Below are 14,225 nucleotides of genomic sequence, written 5' to 3' on the forward strand. Positions count from 1 at the left end.
TTCCATCTCCCAAGGCCCTTCCCTCATACCATCCCAATACTCCACCACATCTCTCCATCTCATCCGTTGTCTCTTTGCTCTCGGTAGGTAATCAACTTCCCATTTCCTACCCCTCCGTCCACCGATGCCCTGAAGGCCGCGGAGGAATTGCTGATCGCCCTCGGCGCTTTGAAGGCTCCTGTCACATCTGGAAGGTATGAAAGGCCAAAGGGACTAAAAGAACTTCGAACAAATGCAGTCGGTTGCATTTCTGAATCTACCTTTGCACATTATGGAAGCTAAAACATATGAAGAACGGTTGCAGGAACTGGGCCTGGCTGGTCTAGTGAAGAGAAGGACCAAGGGAGACATGAGAGCAGTCTTCCAATATCTCAGGGGCTGCCCCAAAGAAGAGGGAGTCAAGCTATTCTCCAAAGCCCCTGAAGGCAGGACAAGAAGCAATGGATGGAAGCTAATCCAGGAGAGAAGCAATCTAGATCTAAGGAGAAATTTCCTGACAGTGAGAACAATTAATCAGTGGAACGACTTGCCTCTAGAAATTGTGGATGCTCCAATACTGGAAGTTTTTAAGAAGATATTGGATAACCATTTGTCTGAAGTGGTGTAGGGTTTCCTGCCTAAGCAGGGGGTTGGACTAGAAGACCTCCAAGGTCCCTTCCAACTCTGTTATTCTATTCTGTTCTGATCTGTTTTGTTCTGTTCTATTCTATTCTATTGCCTTTCCTATTCCTATTATTCCTATTCTATTCTATTCTATTCTATTCTATTCTATTCTATTCCTATTATTCTATTTCTATTCTATTCCTATTATTCCATTTCTAGTCTATTCTACTCTACTCTATTCTATTCTATTCCTATTATTCCATTTCTAGTCTATTCTATCCCTATTATTCCATTTCTATTCTATTCTATTCTATTCCTATTATTCCATTCCATTCCATTCCATTCCATTTCTATTCTATTCTATTCTATTCCTATTATTCCATTTCTATTCTATTCTATTCCTATTATTCCATTTCTAGTCTATCCCTATTATTCCATTTCTATTCTATTCCTATTATTCCATTTCTATTCTATTCTATTCCTATTATTCCATTTCTATTCTATTCTATTCTATTCCTATTATTCCATTTCTATTCTATTCTATTCCTATTATTCCATTTCTAGTCTATCCCTATTATTCCATTTCTATTCTATTCCTATTATTCCATTTCTATTCTATTCTATTCCTATTATTCCATTTCTATTCTATTCTATTCTATTCCTATTATTCCATTTCTATTCTATTCTATTCTATTCCTATTATTCCATTTCTATTCTATTCTATTCCTATTATTCCATTTCTAGTCTATCCCTATTATTCCATTTCTATTCTATTCTATTCTATTCCTATTATTCCATTTCTATTCTATTCCTATTATTCCATTTCTATTCTATTCTATTCCTATTATTCCATTTCTATTCTATTCTATTCCTATTATTTTCTATTCTATTCTATTCCTATTATTCCATTTCTATTCTATTCTATTCTATTCTATTCTATTCCTATTATTCCATTTCTATTCTATTCTATTCTATTCCTATTATTTTCTATTCTATTCTATTCCTATTATTCCATTTCTATTCTATTCTATTCTATTCTATTCCTATTATTCCATTTCTAGTCTATTCCTATTATTCCATTTCTATTCTATTCTATTTCTGTTCTGTTCTGTTCTGTTCTGTTCTATTCTATTCTATTCTATTCTATTCTATTCTATTCTATTCTATTCTATTCTATTTCTATTCTATTCTATTCTATTCTATTCTATTCTATTCTATTCTATTCTATTCTATTCTATTCCTAATATTCCATTTGTATTCCACTCTATTCTATTGGGGTGGGGGTTGAACAGGAGGAATTAGCTTAAAGCTTCATGTGGGATTCTTCAGACTCCGCCTGACTTCTCTGCAAACTCTTCTCTCAGTAAAAGCTCCTTTCGAAATACCATTTGTTTCAAGAGTCATGTTTCCGGAGAAGATAGCTGAGGCAGGTCCTTACACAAGAGTTCATTTAGTGACCATTCGAAGTTAACAACGGCCCTGAAAAAAAGGTGGTTTATGGCCACTTTTCACCCGGTTGCAGCATTCCCATGGTCGTGTGCTTTACATGCAGATGCTTGACATTTTTTAGCACTTGGTTGAAAAGATAACCCTTGACTTGTCTTTCATTTGTTTAACAACCTTCCTTCCTTCCCTCCCTTCCAAAATTTCCTTGTTCCCTTCTTCCAGGTTGGAAAAGCTGCAGGAAGCCAAGTTCAGCTGTCCCATCAGCCCTTTGGGTGCTCTCATGGCCTCCTTCCCGGTAGCCCCACGTTATGCCAAGATGCTCGCCTTGAGCCAACAGCACCACTGCCTGCCCTATACCATCGCCTTAGTCTCGGCCTTGACGGTGAGGGAGCTGTTTGAAGAGTTCAACAGGTAAAGCCACGGCGGGGCTACTGAGAAACTCAGCCCGTTGCTGGGTCAAATGGTTTTATGGGCTCCGACCAGGTTTGAGGGTTAAACACAGCGTGGATAAAAATCAATGATTTTTTTTTAAAAAAATAAAAAAAATTGGATTTTTTTGATTTAAATTGGATTTTTTTGATTTTTATCGGATTTATTTTAATAAAAAACTTTTGGGGTAAAAATCTATCGTTAAGATAGTTTTCTATTTAAGATACATAAATAATTTAGTCTATTCAGCATGAAATGGAGCTTAGTTACGTAGCATGAGGCTGTATATTCTGCAACACTGGGACTATCGGTGAGTCAACAGTGGGTCAAAGGAGTAGCAGAGCTGACAGTTGCTCTTTAAAAATTATGATTTAAATCGAGTTGATTTAAATCAAGCCTTTTTACTAGTGATTTAAATCATGATTTAAATTGTGATTTAAATCAACTCGATTTAAATCAAATCCACCCTGGTTAAACAAACATCCCTCAAAATGGCACCGATTTGTCCATGGGTTTTACAGATTAACAGAGTTGGAAGGGACCTTGTAGGTCATCTAGTCCAACCCCCCGCCCAGACAGGAGACCCTACACCATTTCTGACAAATGGCAGTCCAGTTTCTTCTTGAAAGCCTCTAGTGATGAAGCTCCCACAGCTTCCGAAGGCAACTTCTGTTCCATGGGTTTGGAAGAGTTAAGACTGACTCAAAGGCATGACGAAAGATTCAGTACATGCGGTCCTCAACTTACCGACCACAATTGAGTCCATAATTCCCGTTGCTAAGCAAGTGACTTTCGCCTCATTTTAGGACCCAAAGGTGCTTTTTCAAGAGGCAACTGGACTTTCTGTTTTTTTTCTTTGAAGGCATTTTGCTTCTCATCCAAGAAGCTTAAAATAGCCTTGGTGGCGCAGCGGACTAAAGTGCTGTTAAGTAGCACTTAGCTGCCAGCTGCCTGCAATTACTGCAAGTTCAAATCTCACCAGGCTCAAGGTTGACTCAGCCTTCCATCCTTCCAAGGTAGGTAAAATGAGGACCCGGATTGTGGGGGCAATAAGCTGACTTTGTATAAAAAAGAATACCTCTTGGGGGGGCCGAAAGCCCTACTAAGCAGGTATATACAAAAGTATAAAGGCTATTGCTTAACGCATTGTAAGCCGCCCTGAGTCCCCGTAGAAGGGCGGCATATAAATCAAACCAATAAATAAGCTTCTTCAGCTCTGACTGGATGGTTGTGGGGAAGGATTGATATTCCTTGCAGACAGCTGGTCATTTGCATCCTTTTAGAGGGTCGTTGAGGCCACTTGGAGCTTTATCTGTGTCCTGTGTCTAAAAATTGCAGACTACAGGAACCATTTGCAACACTCGGGTGACCCTGAGGACACAGAGAAACCTCCAAGAAGCATGAGGCTCTACATTCTGCAATATTTACATTTTGGGTAAACTCATCCAGTGAATCCAAGCTCTGCAAGTTGAGATAACATGCACTGCATTGATGCATTCGCACAATTTCACAGTAGCCATGAGATAAACTATAAAACACAGTTCAGGAATATTCCTTTATCCCATTGTTTTGCAAATCTATGTACATTATAATAAACTATATGATAGTTTGAAGAGAAAGGCATCCGTACCACGAGGGACATTTCTGTGGCCTGCACGACGAACGGCTTGTTTGATTGAATCCTTCATTTATTCATTTTTTTTAATACAGGCCTTCCCTGAATGAAGAAGAGCAGGAGAACATCAAAGGGAAGAGAGCTCGTGTGGCACAGATGCAAAGGATTTGGGCTGGCCAAGGACCTTCTCAGAAGCTGGGAGATCTCATGGTGATGCTCGGTAAAACTGATCTACTTGTTGGTTGGGTTGGGGGCTATAAACTTTCATGGGGTTAGGGGTTTCCCCCACAGATGAGAGACCACGATCACGTGAAGGGTTAGCACCATTTTATAATGCCTTGGTAAGGCCACACTTGGAATCCTGCATCCAATTTTGGTCCCCATGATGTAAAAAAGATGTTGAGACTCTAGAAAGAGTGCAGAGAAGAGCAACAAAGAGGATTAGGGGACGGGAGGTGAAAACATATGAAGAACGATTGCAGGAACTGGGTATGTCTACTTTAATGAAAAGAAGGATCAGGGGAAACATGAGAAGTCTTCCAATATCTCAGGGGCTGCCCCAAAGAAGAGGGAGTCAAGCTATTCTCCAAAGCACCTGAAGGCAGGGCAAGAAGCAACGGGTAGAAATGAATCAAGGAGAGATTCAACCTAAAATAATTAACAATTAAGGGGGACTTTCCTGATAGAACAAGTGGACCCTTGTTCTATCCATCCTCGTGGATGCTCCATCACTGGAGGTTTTCGAGAAGAGATTGGACAAACATTTGTCTGAAATGGTAGAGGGTTTCTGCTTGAGTCGCGGGGTTGGACTAGAAGACCTCCAAGGTCCCTTCCTCCTCTCCTCTCCTCTCCTCTCTTCTCCTCTCCCCTCCCCTCCTCTTCTCTTTTCTTCCCTTCCCTTCCCTTCTCTTTTTTCTTTTCTTTTCTCTTCTCTTCTCTTCTCTTCTCTTCTCTTCTCTTCTCTTCTCTTCTCTTCTCTTCTCTTCTCTTCTCTTCTTCTCTTCCCTTCCCTTCCCTTCCCTTCCCTTCCCTCTTTTCTTTTCTCTTCTCTTCTCAGTCCTAGTCCTAGTACATCGCATCTCAGCGCATCCCATCCCATCCTATCCTCCAAAGCCCCTGAAGGCAGGACAAAAAGCAACGGGTGGAAATTAACCAAGGACAGAAGCAGCCTAGAACTAAGGAGCAATTTCCTGACAGTCGGGTGCTGTTATTCTGTCATTCCAGGAGCCGTGGGCGCTTGTGAATATGCAGGATGCACTCCTCATTTCTGTAGCACCAACGGCCTGCGCTACAAGGCCATGGTGGAAATCCGGCGGTTGCGTGGGCAGCTCACCACGGCAGGTAAGACTCCACACCTGCTCCCTTCCCTGGGATCTGCTCTTCCTTGCCTTGGGAGCGTCATTCAGGTGGGGGCCTCCTCCGTCTGTCTCTTGATTCTCACAATCTCGGTACGTGTGTGTGTGTGTCTTATGTTCCCTTCCCAGTAAATGCTGTTTGCCCTGGTGCAGAGCTGTTTGTTGACCCTCAAATGAAGCCCCCCACGGAAGAACAGGTCATTTTCTTGAGACAGATCGTCCTGGCCGGTCTGGGAGATCACGTCGCCCGAAGGATCCAGGCGGAGGAACTCCTTGACGAGAAGTGGAAAAACGGCTACAAGGTCTGCCTCTCGGACCCCTTTTTAGTGCCAGCAGTTTGCTCTTTCTGGAATTCATTTAATAAATTTTACCAACAAGAAGAAAAAGTAGGCAGAACAACTCAGTGTGTTGAAACACACGCAGATGTAATTGAAGCCACCCTTAAAAGTAGAGAAAACAAGTTAAGAAACTGCAAAAGGGGGGGGAAGGAAGATGAATGAAAGAGAATAGAGGGAGGAAGGAAGGAAAAAGAATGAAAGAATAGAGGAAGGAATAGGGGAGGGAAGGAAGGAAGGAAAGAGAGGAATAAGGGAAGGAAGGGAAGAATAGAAGAAGGGAGGGGAGGGAAGGAAAGGAAAGGAAAGGAAAGGAAAGGAAAAAGAATGAATGGAAGAAAGTAGAGGGAGGAAGGAATAGGGAAGGAAAGAAAGAATAGAAGGAAGGAAGGAAGGAAAGAAAGACCAGAGGGAGGAAGTAATAGAGGGAGGGAAGGATGGATAGAGGGAGGAATAGGGGAGGGAAGGAAGATAAAGAATAGAAGGAAGGAAAGAAAGAAAGAAAGACTAGAGGGAGGGAGGAATAGAGGGAAGGATAGAAGGAGGAATAGGGGAGGGAAGGAAGGAAAAGAAAAAAGGAATAGACGGAGGGAGGGAAGGAAGGAAGGAAAACATTCCTTGTATGTTAAGCATAATCATTGCTTGTTTACTAATAGGTATCATAAGCTAACATAATATGATCAGTAGATAATATTATAAAATATCACAAAACCTTTACAGAGGACTTTTAGCTGCGTAGATGCAGTTGCTGTTGGTTTACACTAGATGGGAGTTTTTTTAATTCTTTCTTTTCCTATTTCTGCCCTCCACCCCCCACCCACCCCCCATTAGACGCCACTGCTAGACGATCCGGTCTTCATCCACCCCAATTCCGTCCTGTTTAAGCAGCTCCCGGAGTTTGTGGTGTATCAGGAAATTGTTGAAACCACCAAGATGTATATGAAAGGTGAGCAGGCGCCTGTTTTCCTTGCCTTCTGTTTTTTTAAAAAAACTTTTTTTTTTAAAGAAAAGAATCTAGACCAGAGGAGAGAGGAAAAGGATCAGAAGGCAACGTGCAAACATATTGGCTTAGGAAATTATAATTTGTATGATGTCACTTTTTAGCCAAGCTAAACTCCCGCTTTCTCCCCATTTTTATTTTCTGGGTTGTGTGTCCCTTCTGAAGGGGTTTCAGCGATCGAACCTGAGTGGATCCCTCTTCTCCTGCCCCCCTACTGCCATTTTGAAAAGCCTCTGGAAGAGCCGCCTCCATTTTACTGCCCCGAAACAGGCCAGGTCCGTTGCCACAGGCCCAGCGTCTTCTGTAAGTTTGCTAGGAAATAAAATTATCTTTCTTTTCTCCAAAAAAACCAGGAGCTCAGTTGTGAGTCCGTTAACTTTGGGCAAATCCTGCTTGGGTGCCTCACAACCACTTTCTATATTATTGTGCAGGTACTTCTCAACTTAGGACCACAAGTCAGCCCAAAATTTGTGTTGTTAATAATGATAGTTGTTAAATGAATTTTGCCCCATGGTACGACTTGTGAAGCTAATCCCCGTAGCGATTAAGTTGTTTTTATTGTTATTATTTTGTTTTATTATATAAAATCGTCATCTTCGTTTAACGACCCCATAATCCCTTGCGGGGTGGAATCTGGGCAACTGAATGGAGCTAGCGGAGTGTTTGAATGGCCCTTCCTGTCGCCAGTGCGGAGTTTTGTTCAGCAGTTTTATTATATAAAATACAAAAAATAAAATAAAAATAGGAAATTAAGGAAAGGAAAAGGGGCTATGAAAAGGGGGTGTGAGATACAAAAAAAAGAAAAAAAAAGGCATTGACTTCCGACTCTTCTTAGCACAGATAAAAAAACACTCCAGCCTCAACTTATTTGCTTTTACGCATAAATATATAACTAGCCATTTCTATAAGGACAAATCTTTCTGATCCACAAAACCAAAGTCTACGTTTCATTTCTTTTTTTTTTTTCTTCATCACAAGCACAAAATCCAGAAATAGTATCCAAATGGGAATATATGTTCCTCTTTGAATAAATTGAATCGATTTATAATCATTCCTGCTTTTATCTTCCTTGCTATGGAAATAATTCTAACTTCAGACGGTCACTAAACGAATCGTTATAAGTCGAGGACCACCCGTATATTCGCTCCGCTCCCTTCTCTTCCTAACAGATCGGGTTGGTTGGCCCCTTCCAGCCGTGGAGGTGAATTATCCCGAAGGCCTTGATCGCTTCAAACATTTTGCCAGGTTTCTCCTGGAAGGAAAGGTGAGTTGCCTGCGTCTTTTTACAGTCAGTCCTCGGCTTACGACCACAGTTGAAACCGGAACTTAGGTCGCTAAACGATGCAACCCTTTAAGTGAGTCATCATACAATTGCACCCAATTTTACGAGCATTCTGCTGCGGTCATTAAACGAATCTGGGAATGGCGATCATGTGACCTCAGGACAGCTGCAACTGTCATAAAGGCAGTCATAAGAGTGAGGATTGGTCGCAAGTCAGTTTTCAGCACCATCGTAACTTTGAATGGTCGCTGAATAAATCGCCATAAATGGAGGACGTCCGTATTTCCCCCATGATCTGCTGCTGTTTCAGACTTCCACTGAATTTTAAGCATTTTCCCCAACCTTCGGGCCCGCCAGTTAACTGCATTCGACTACAAATACCATGTTCTCCTCCCAGCAGTAGCCAAATTAGCTCCACATGGGAGTGGTAATCCAGCAACAACTAGAAGGCCACTAATTTCCTTTAGAATTTTTTTAAAAATCCATTTTTTGGAGACTGCGTTTACTTGGATATAAATGCAACCGATTAAAAAGTTGGTCTTTGATTGAAAAAACTCTTCAGGGTGTTGACTTCACAATTAAGGAGATTAATCCAGTGGCACTCTTTTTTTTTTTTCCTAGGTTGTGAAATTGTTGGCGACTTACAGCCGTTGCCTGCTGTCGAGTCCAGTCACGATGTTAAAGGCCTGGTCCAAGTAGGTTGACCCCAGTGGTGAAATCTAAAATTTCTTACTACCGGTTCTGTGGGCGAGGCTTGGTTGGGGGGGGGGGGTAATGTGACTGGGTGGGCATGGCCAATTTTATTTTATTTTTTTACTTTTAAAACCATCTTCAGCAAAGAGGTGGTTAAAAAATGCTTTCAAAAGGCTCTGACGATCCCAGCAGAGTTGCCTGATCGGCAGAGGGTTTTTAAAAAAGCCTCTGCCGATCAGGCAACTCAGCTTGGATCGTCAGAGGCATTTAAAAGAAAAAAAGCCTCTGATGATTGCGCGGCTCAGCTGGACATTGGGGGTGGGGAGCGGGGCAGGGATTTTTGCTACCGGTTCCCCGAACCACCCGCCTCCATCGCTACCGGATTGGGCAATCCGGTCCGAACCGGGAGCATTTCACCCCTGGTTGTGAACTGTTTCTCCTCTACTTGTTTATGGGCTTTGAAAATTGTGTATCTATCGCCCTGTCCACACCAGAAAGTCAGTCTTAGGACCAGTTACATTTGCTCCCATGCTTACCTTCGATAGAATCAGAATACAGCTGGGAAGGGACCTTGGAGGTCTTCTAGTCCAGCCCCCTGCTCTCAAGCAGCAGATCCTATACCAGTGATGGCTAACCCTTTTCTTGTGTGCTGAAAGCATGTGTACGCGACAGCGCGCACCCATAAGGCAACGCATGCCCCACTGCTCATGCAGGCATGACCCACCCCCCACAAATGCTTGTGTGACCCCACGCCCCCTGCACATGCAACCCCAACCCCGCCCCCCATTTTTGGCCTAACAGGCCTCCTGGGCCCAAAAATGGGGTGGGGGGGGGCATGCCGCTCCCCCGCCCTCCACATGCACCCACAACCCCCTATGCATGCACACGCATCTCCTGCATGCACCCCGCGCATCCCGAAAATCAGCCGGCGGGAGGTGCGCATAGGTGGTGGAACTGAGCTGGCCGACGGCTCATGTGACCACAGAAAGGGCTCTTCATGCCAGCTGTGGTATGTTTGCCATAGGTTCACCATCACGGTCCTATACCATTTCAGACAAGTGACTGTCCAGTCTCTTCTTAAGAACTTCCAGTGTTGGAGCACCCACAACTTCTGGTGGCAAGCTGTTCCACTGGTTAATTGTCCTCACTGTTGGGAAGTTCCTCCTTAATTCCAGGTTGCTTCTCTCCTTGATTAGTTTCCATCCGTTGCTTCTTGTCGTGCCTTCTGGTGCTTTGGGAAATAATTTGACCCTCTCTTCTTTCTGGCAGCTGCTCAAATACTGGAATACAGCTATCATGTCCCCCCCTAGTCCTTCTTTTCTCCAGGCTAGCCATACCAATTCCTGCAACCGTTCTTCGTATTTTTTAGTCTCCAGGCCTTTAATCATCTTAGTTGCTCTTCTCTGCACTTTTTCCAAAGTCTCATCATCGTTTTTGTAATGTGACCAAAACTAGATGCCGTATTCCAAGTTTGATCTTACCACGGCTTTATAACATGGTACCCTCTTTCCCCGAAAATAAGACATCCCCTGATAATAAGCCCAATCGGGCTTTTGACCGCATGCAGTAAAATAACTTCCCCCCCCTCTCCAAAAATAAGCCCTACCTGAAAATATTTAAACGCAGAGCTGGAAATCAGGTAACACAGCAAGAGAAGCCCCATCTTGCTCCATGCGCCCCAAATTAATAAGACCTCCCCGAATATAAGGCCAAGGCTTATTTCGGGGTTCAAAAAAAATATAAGACAGGGTCTTATTTTCGGGGAAACATAGTGGTAATACTTCACTTGATTTTGATTCTAAGCCTCTGTTTATTCAACCAGGGATTGTATTAGCTTTTTTGGCTGCTGCCGCACACCGATTGATCAAAAGTTTGGTTTTATTTATCCCTCTGGATTCAATCTTTTGCTTGCTGTTCCTTATAGACTTCAGCCCAGGACTGAATCTTTGCTTCAAGCGCTCGTTTCGGAAAATGCTGATAACCGAGATACTTTGCAGCTGGCCTGGGAGAAAAATCCAAAATGTAAGCAATTCAAGAGGTCCAAGATTTTAATTTTTTAGAGTTGTTTCTTTTTTTAATTGTACTTAATTCTGCCACTAAAGACACATAAGGTTTTATAACCTGCGGTAGTTGGGAATCACAATCGCAAGCTAAATTCATGAATTGAAACTTTTAATCACAGCAGGCTGACGGGTCACTCCTTTCTCCAATTTTAATCTTCTCATTTCAGATTTATTGGCTGAATATTGCCAGTGGGTTCCGGAAGTTACCCACGAGGAAATTGCTAAAATGTGGCCTCCGGTGCATTGATGGTGGTGAATTTTTAAGCCAGGAACTCTCCAGTTTGCAATTCCTACCAAAAATTCCATGAAGATTTTCCTGGGAAAAGCAAGATCCGTAATTGCACAAAGAAAGAGGAGAAAGGTTAAACTTTCTTCATTTGTCATCCAAAGGAGCGACACGTGTGACATTTGTGACCTGCAAAAAATAATAATAATCGTGCAGATGTTTTTGGTTGGGCTGAATGCAACAGCTGTCCAGTGAAAGAATCAATGCATATCCTTTCGTACAAGGGAAATTCAGTGTTTCTCAACCTGGGGAGCTTTAAGACTTCAACTCCCAGAATGCCCCAGGCAGGGGTGAAATCTACTTACCTTCCTTACTGGTTCGGAAGCACGCGTACACATCACATGTGCATGCAGACCTTCTGCACATCTGCACGCAGACCTTCTGCACATGTGCACGCAGACCTGCGCATGTGCAAAAGGTAAAAAATGCACTACTTCCTGGTTAAAACCAGGAAGTAATGACACCCAGGCGGGTGGGCGGAGCTTTGCTTCGCCATCACTACCAGATCCCCCAAACCACCAGCCAAGATCGCTACCGGATCGGGCGATCCAGTCCGATCTGGAAGCATTTCTCCCCTGGCCCCAGGGTCTGGCTTCTCTCGAGAACAGACTCTATGGCTGCTGGAAATCATCCAATATTTCTCAACCTGAGCACCTTTCAAGAGGTTTGGACTTCAATTCCCAGAATTCCCCCAGCTGGCAAAGTTTGAAAATCCCTGGATTGCATCCACATTCCATTAAGCGGCATTTACTTTAATCATGGTTTGTTTTTTGGCTAAGTCATAGTAGTTATGTTTTCTTCCACAAACCCGGCTTACATATACATCCCAATAGGTTGGTTCACACAAACACTCTGAGCTGCAAACATAAAGGTTTAGAAGAGTACACGCCCTTTATACGTCTCAACCAGACAACTAACTACACTTATTCCAAGTTTTGTAGAAATAAATACCAAGAAAGGGAATACTCCAGTATGTCACTGTATCTGTATCAAATGTGCACCTGTACGTTGAAACTGTTGGAAGTCTTGTTATCAGGTAACTAAACCAAAGAAAACAACTGAAGAATCAAGAGCGAGACAGAAAGTATTTATGTTACAAAGCATACATGATGATTTACAGGAATAAAACTGATAAAAAGAAAAAGGGAGGATTGAGAGAAAAAGAATTATTCCTGTAAAGAATATAGCCTAAGTGACTCCATATTTACCCTTTACATAACCTGAACCTCAGCTATTAAGCTGAGTAAGATATGTAGAAAAGGGAAGCGTGTATGACGCCTGTTTTAAGGAAACAGATGTTTTGGTACATTCTAAATTGGGTCAGGCTGACCCAAGGTCCATTGAAAAAGGAGGAAAAGACTTAAGTGTCCAATTAATAAGAACAATAACGAACAATTATGAATACATTTTTAGAGGGTACTTTTGGAGGGGAACTCCAGGGTGGAACATGTGAGAAAGCCAAAATGTTATGTAACAACCGAAAACAATATCTGGTTCGAATTGTTTTGCTGATCGTCTGAAACTGTATTTAAATCATGTAACTGGAGTGATAAGACATTCTCTCTCTTTCATGGGAGAAGTCTTTTGCAAAAGCTTAAAATATATAGATATATATTTATATATCTATAATAAATCTGCTTTTTACTTGTTCATGGTCTCTGTTTCACTTTTTATGAGGTTTTGCTGTTTTTTTAAATCTCACATATTCCTTCTATAGTCCACTATAAGCTCCTTAGTTTTATTGGAGTTAAAGACCAAGTTATTGTCTCCACACTACTTGGAGTTGTGAAAATGTCCACCGGAACAACTCCAAGTTTTTGAATTTCATCATCCAGTTGGGAAGAATGAAGTAGAATGGATTTGGGTGATATCCAGTGCCTCTTGCAAAAAGGAAAAAGAAAGAAACAAATTTTCAAATATAAGGGGATTTTTCTGTACCTCTTCTGGCCTTAAAAATCCTCTATAGTAATCATTTTGAAAATCTACAATCATTTCCATGTTTGTATTTGTTTATTACCCCAAAGTGTGTTCTGAAATAAATTGGCTTTCGTTCAATCCACTGGTTTAGCCATTCCTTGGCCAATAAAGGTGTTACATATTCATTCATTGACATTGCTGGCAATCACGGATTCTGCCACCATTGTAAAAACCAGAATTTTCGTTGCTAAGCAATGCTGTCACAAAGCAAGCCACGTCCGATTTTACAACTTCTTTGCCGCCGTTGTTCAACAGAGCACTGCAGTGGTCAAAGAGAATCACGTCGTTAAGCGAACCCAGCTTTCCCCCATTGACCAAAAGCTGCTGGGAAGGTTGCAAATGGCAATTTGCAAATTGCCTTCAGAAGTTGTGGGAGCTTCACCCCTGGAAACTTTCAAGAAGAGACTGGACTGCCATCTGTCAAAAATGGTGTAGGGCCTCCTGCTTGGGCAGAGGGTTGGACTAGATGACCCACAAGTAAAAACATAAACTACAAACATTAAAATACAATTAAAAAGATATATATAAATTTGGCCCCATGATTAAAAACAATAACAGACAATTAGAAACATTTTAAAAAGTGTTAGGAGTTACAGTTACGTTTGTGCCATCCCCATGTTCACGGGGTCAAAATGCAGACGCTTGGCAGCTGATTCACTTTATGACCGTTGTTGCTGTGTCCCCAAGATCACAGGATCCCCTTTTGTGATAAAAGCAAAAGTGAATGGGGAAGCCAGATTCACTTCAAAACCGGGTTCCTAACTTATCCACGGCAAGGATTCACTTAACCACGGAGGCAAGGAAGGTCGTAAAATGGGACAAAACTCGAGTTTATTCAATGTCTCGCTTAACAACAAATACAGGACGAACAGAAATGTGTGGTCGTAACTCGAGGAGTACCTGCATTGCAAACACTGAACGGGGAAAAAACGTGGAGATGCCGGGGATTGAACCCGGGGCCTCATACATGCAAAGCATGCGCTCTACCACTGAGCTACATCCCCTTCCCGGAACAGAACCTTCCAGCGGGAAATACAAAGCTATTCAATTGTTCCCCCCCCCTTTTTTTCCCTTCCAAAAAATATTCTCTTTTCCCCCTTCTTTTGATCTCCAATTGTTTTCCATGCAGGCAGAAGAGCCT

The 14,225-nt window shown here is 42.2% G+C and overlaps 1 protein-coding gene and 1 non-coding gene across 2 annotated transcripts in view; one reads left to right on the forward strand and one right to left on the reverse strand.

The window, feature by feature from the left end:
- The window catches only part of DHX37 (DEAH-box helicase 37), a 40,358-nt gene extending 27,601 nt beyond the window's left edge, over positions 1-12,757 (forward strand). The window contains exons 17-27 of the mRNA XM_060683751.2: positions 88-194; positions 2,272-2,460; positions 4,189-4,313; positions 5,318-5,434; positions 5,578-5,750; positions 6,615-6,729; positions 6,949-7,086; positions 7,953-8,047; positions 8,687-8,760; positions 10,683-10,780; positions 10,989-12,757. Coding sequence (XP_060539734.2) covers positions 88-194; positions 2,272-2,460; positions 4,189-4,313; positions 5,318-5,434; positions 5,578-5,750; positions 6,615-6,729; positions 6,949-7,086; positions 7,953-8,047; positions 8,687-8,760; positions 10,683-10,780; positions 10,989-11,068 — 1,311 coding nt within the window. The 3' untranslated portion in view covers positions 11,069-12,757. The remainder of the gene's footprint in view (positions 1-87; positions 195-2,271; positions 2,461-4,188; positions 4,314-5,317; positions 5,435-5,577; positions 5,751-6,614; positions 6,730-6,948; positions 7,087-7,952; positions 8,048-8,686; positions 8,761-10,682; positions 10,781-10,988) is intronic.
- A 1,259-nt stretch (positions 12,758-14,016) lies between these two features.
- On the reverse strand, positions 14,017-14,088 carry TRNAA-UGC (transfer RNA alanine (anticodon UGC)). The gene has a single exon. It is a non-coding gene; the product is annotated as a tRNA-Ala (tRNA).
- Positions 14,089-14,225: the final 137 nt, after the last annotated feature.

The sequence above is a fragment of the Pantherophis guttatus genome, chromosome 17 (assembly GCF_059756535.1).
Source record: "Pantherophis guttatus breed Tessera chromosome 17, ASM5975653v1, whole genome shotgun sequence".
Classification (NCBI taxonomy): domain Eukaryota; kingdom Metazoa; phylum Chordata; class Lepidosauria; order Squamata; family Colubridae; genus Pantherophis; species Pantherophis guttatus.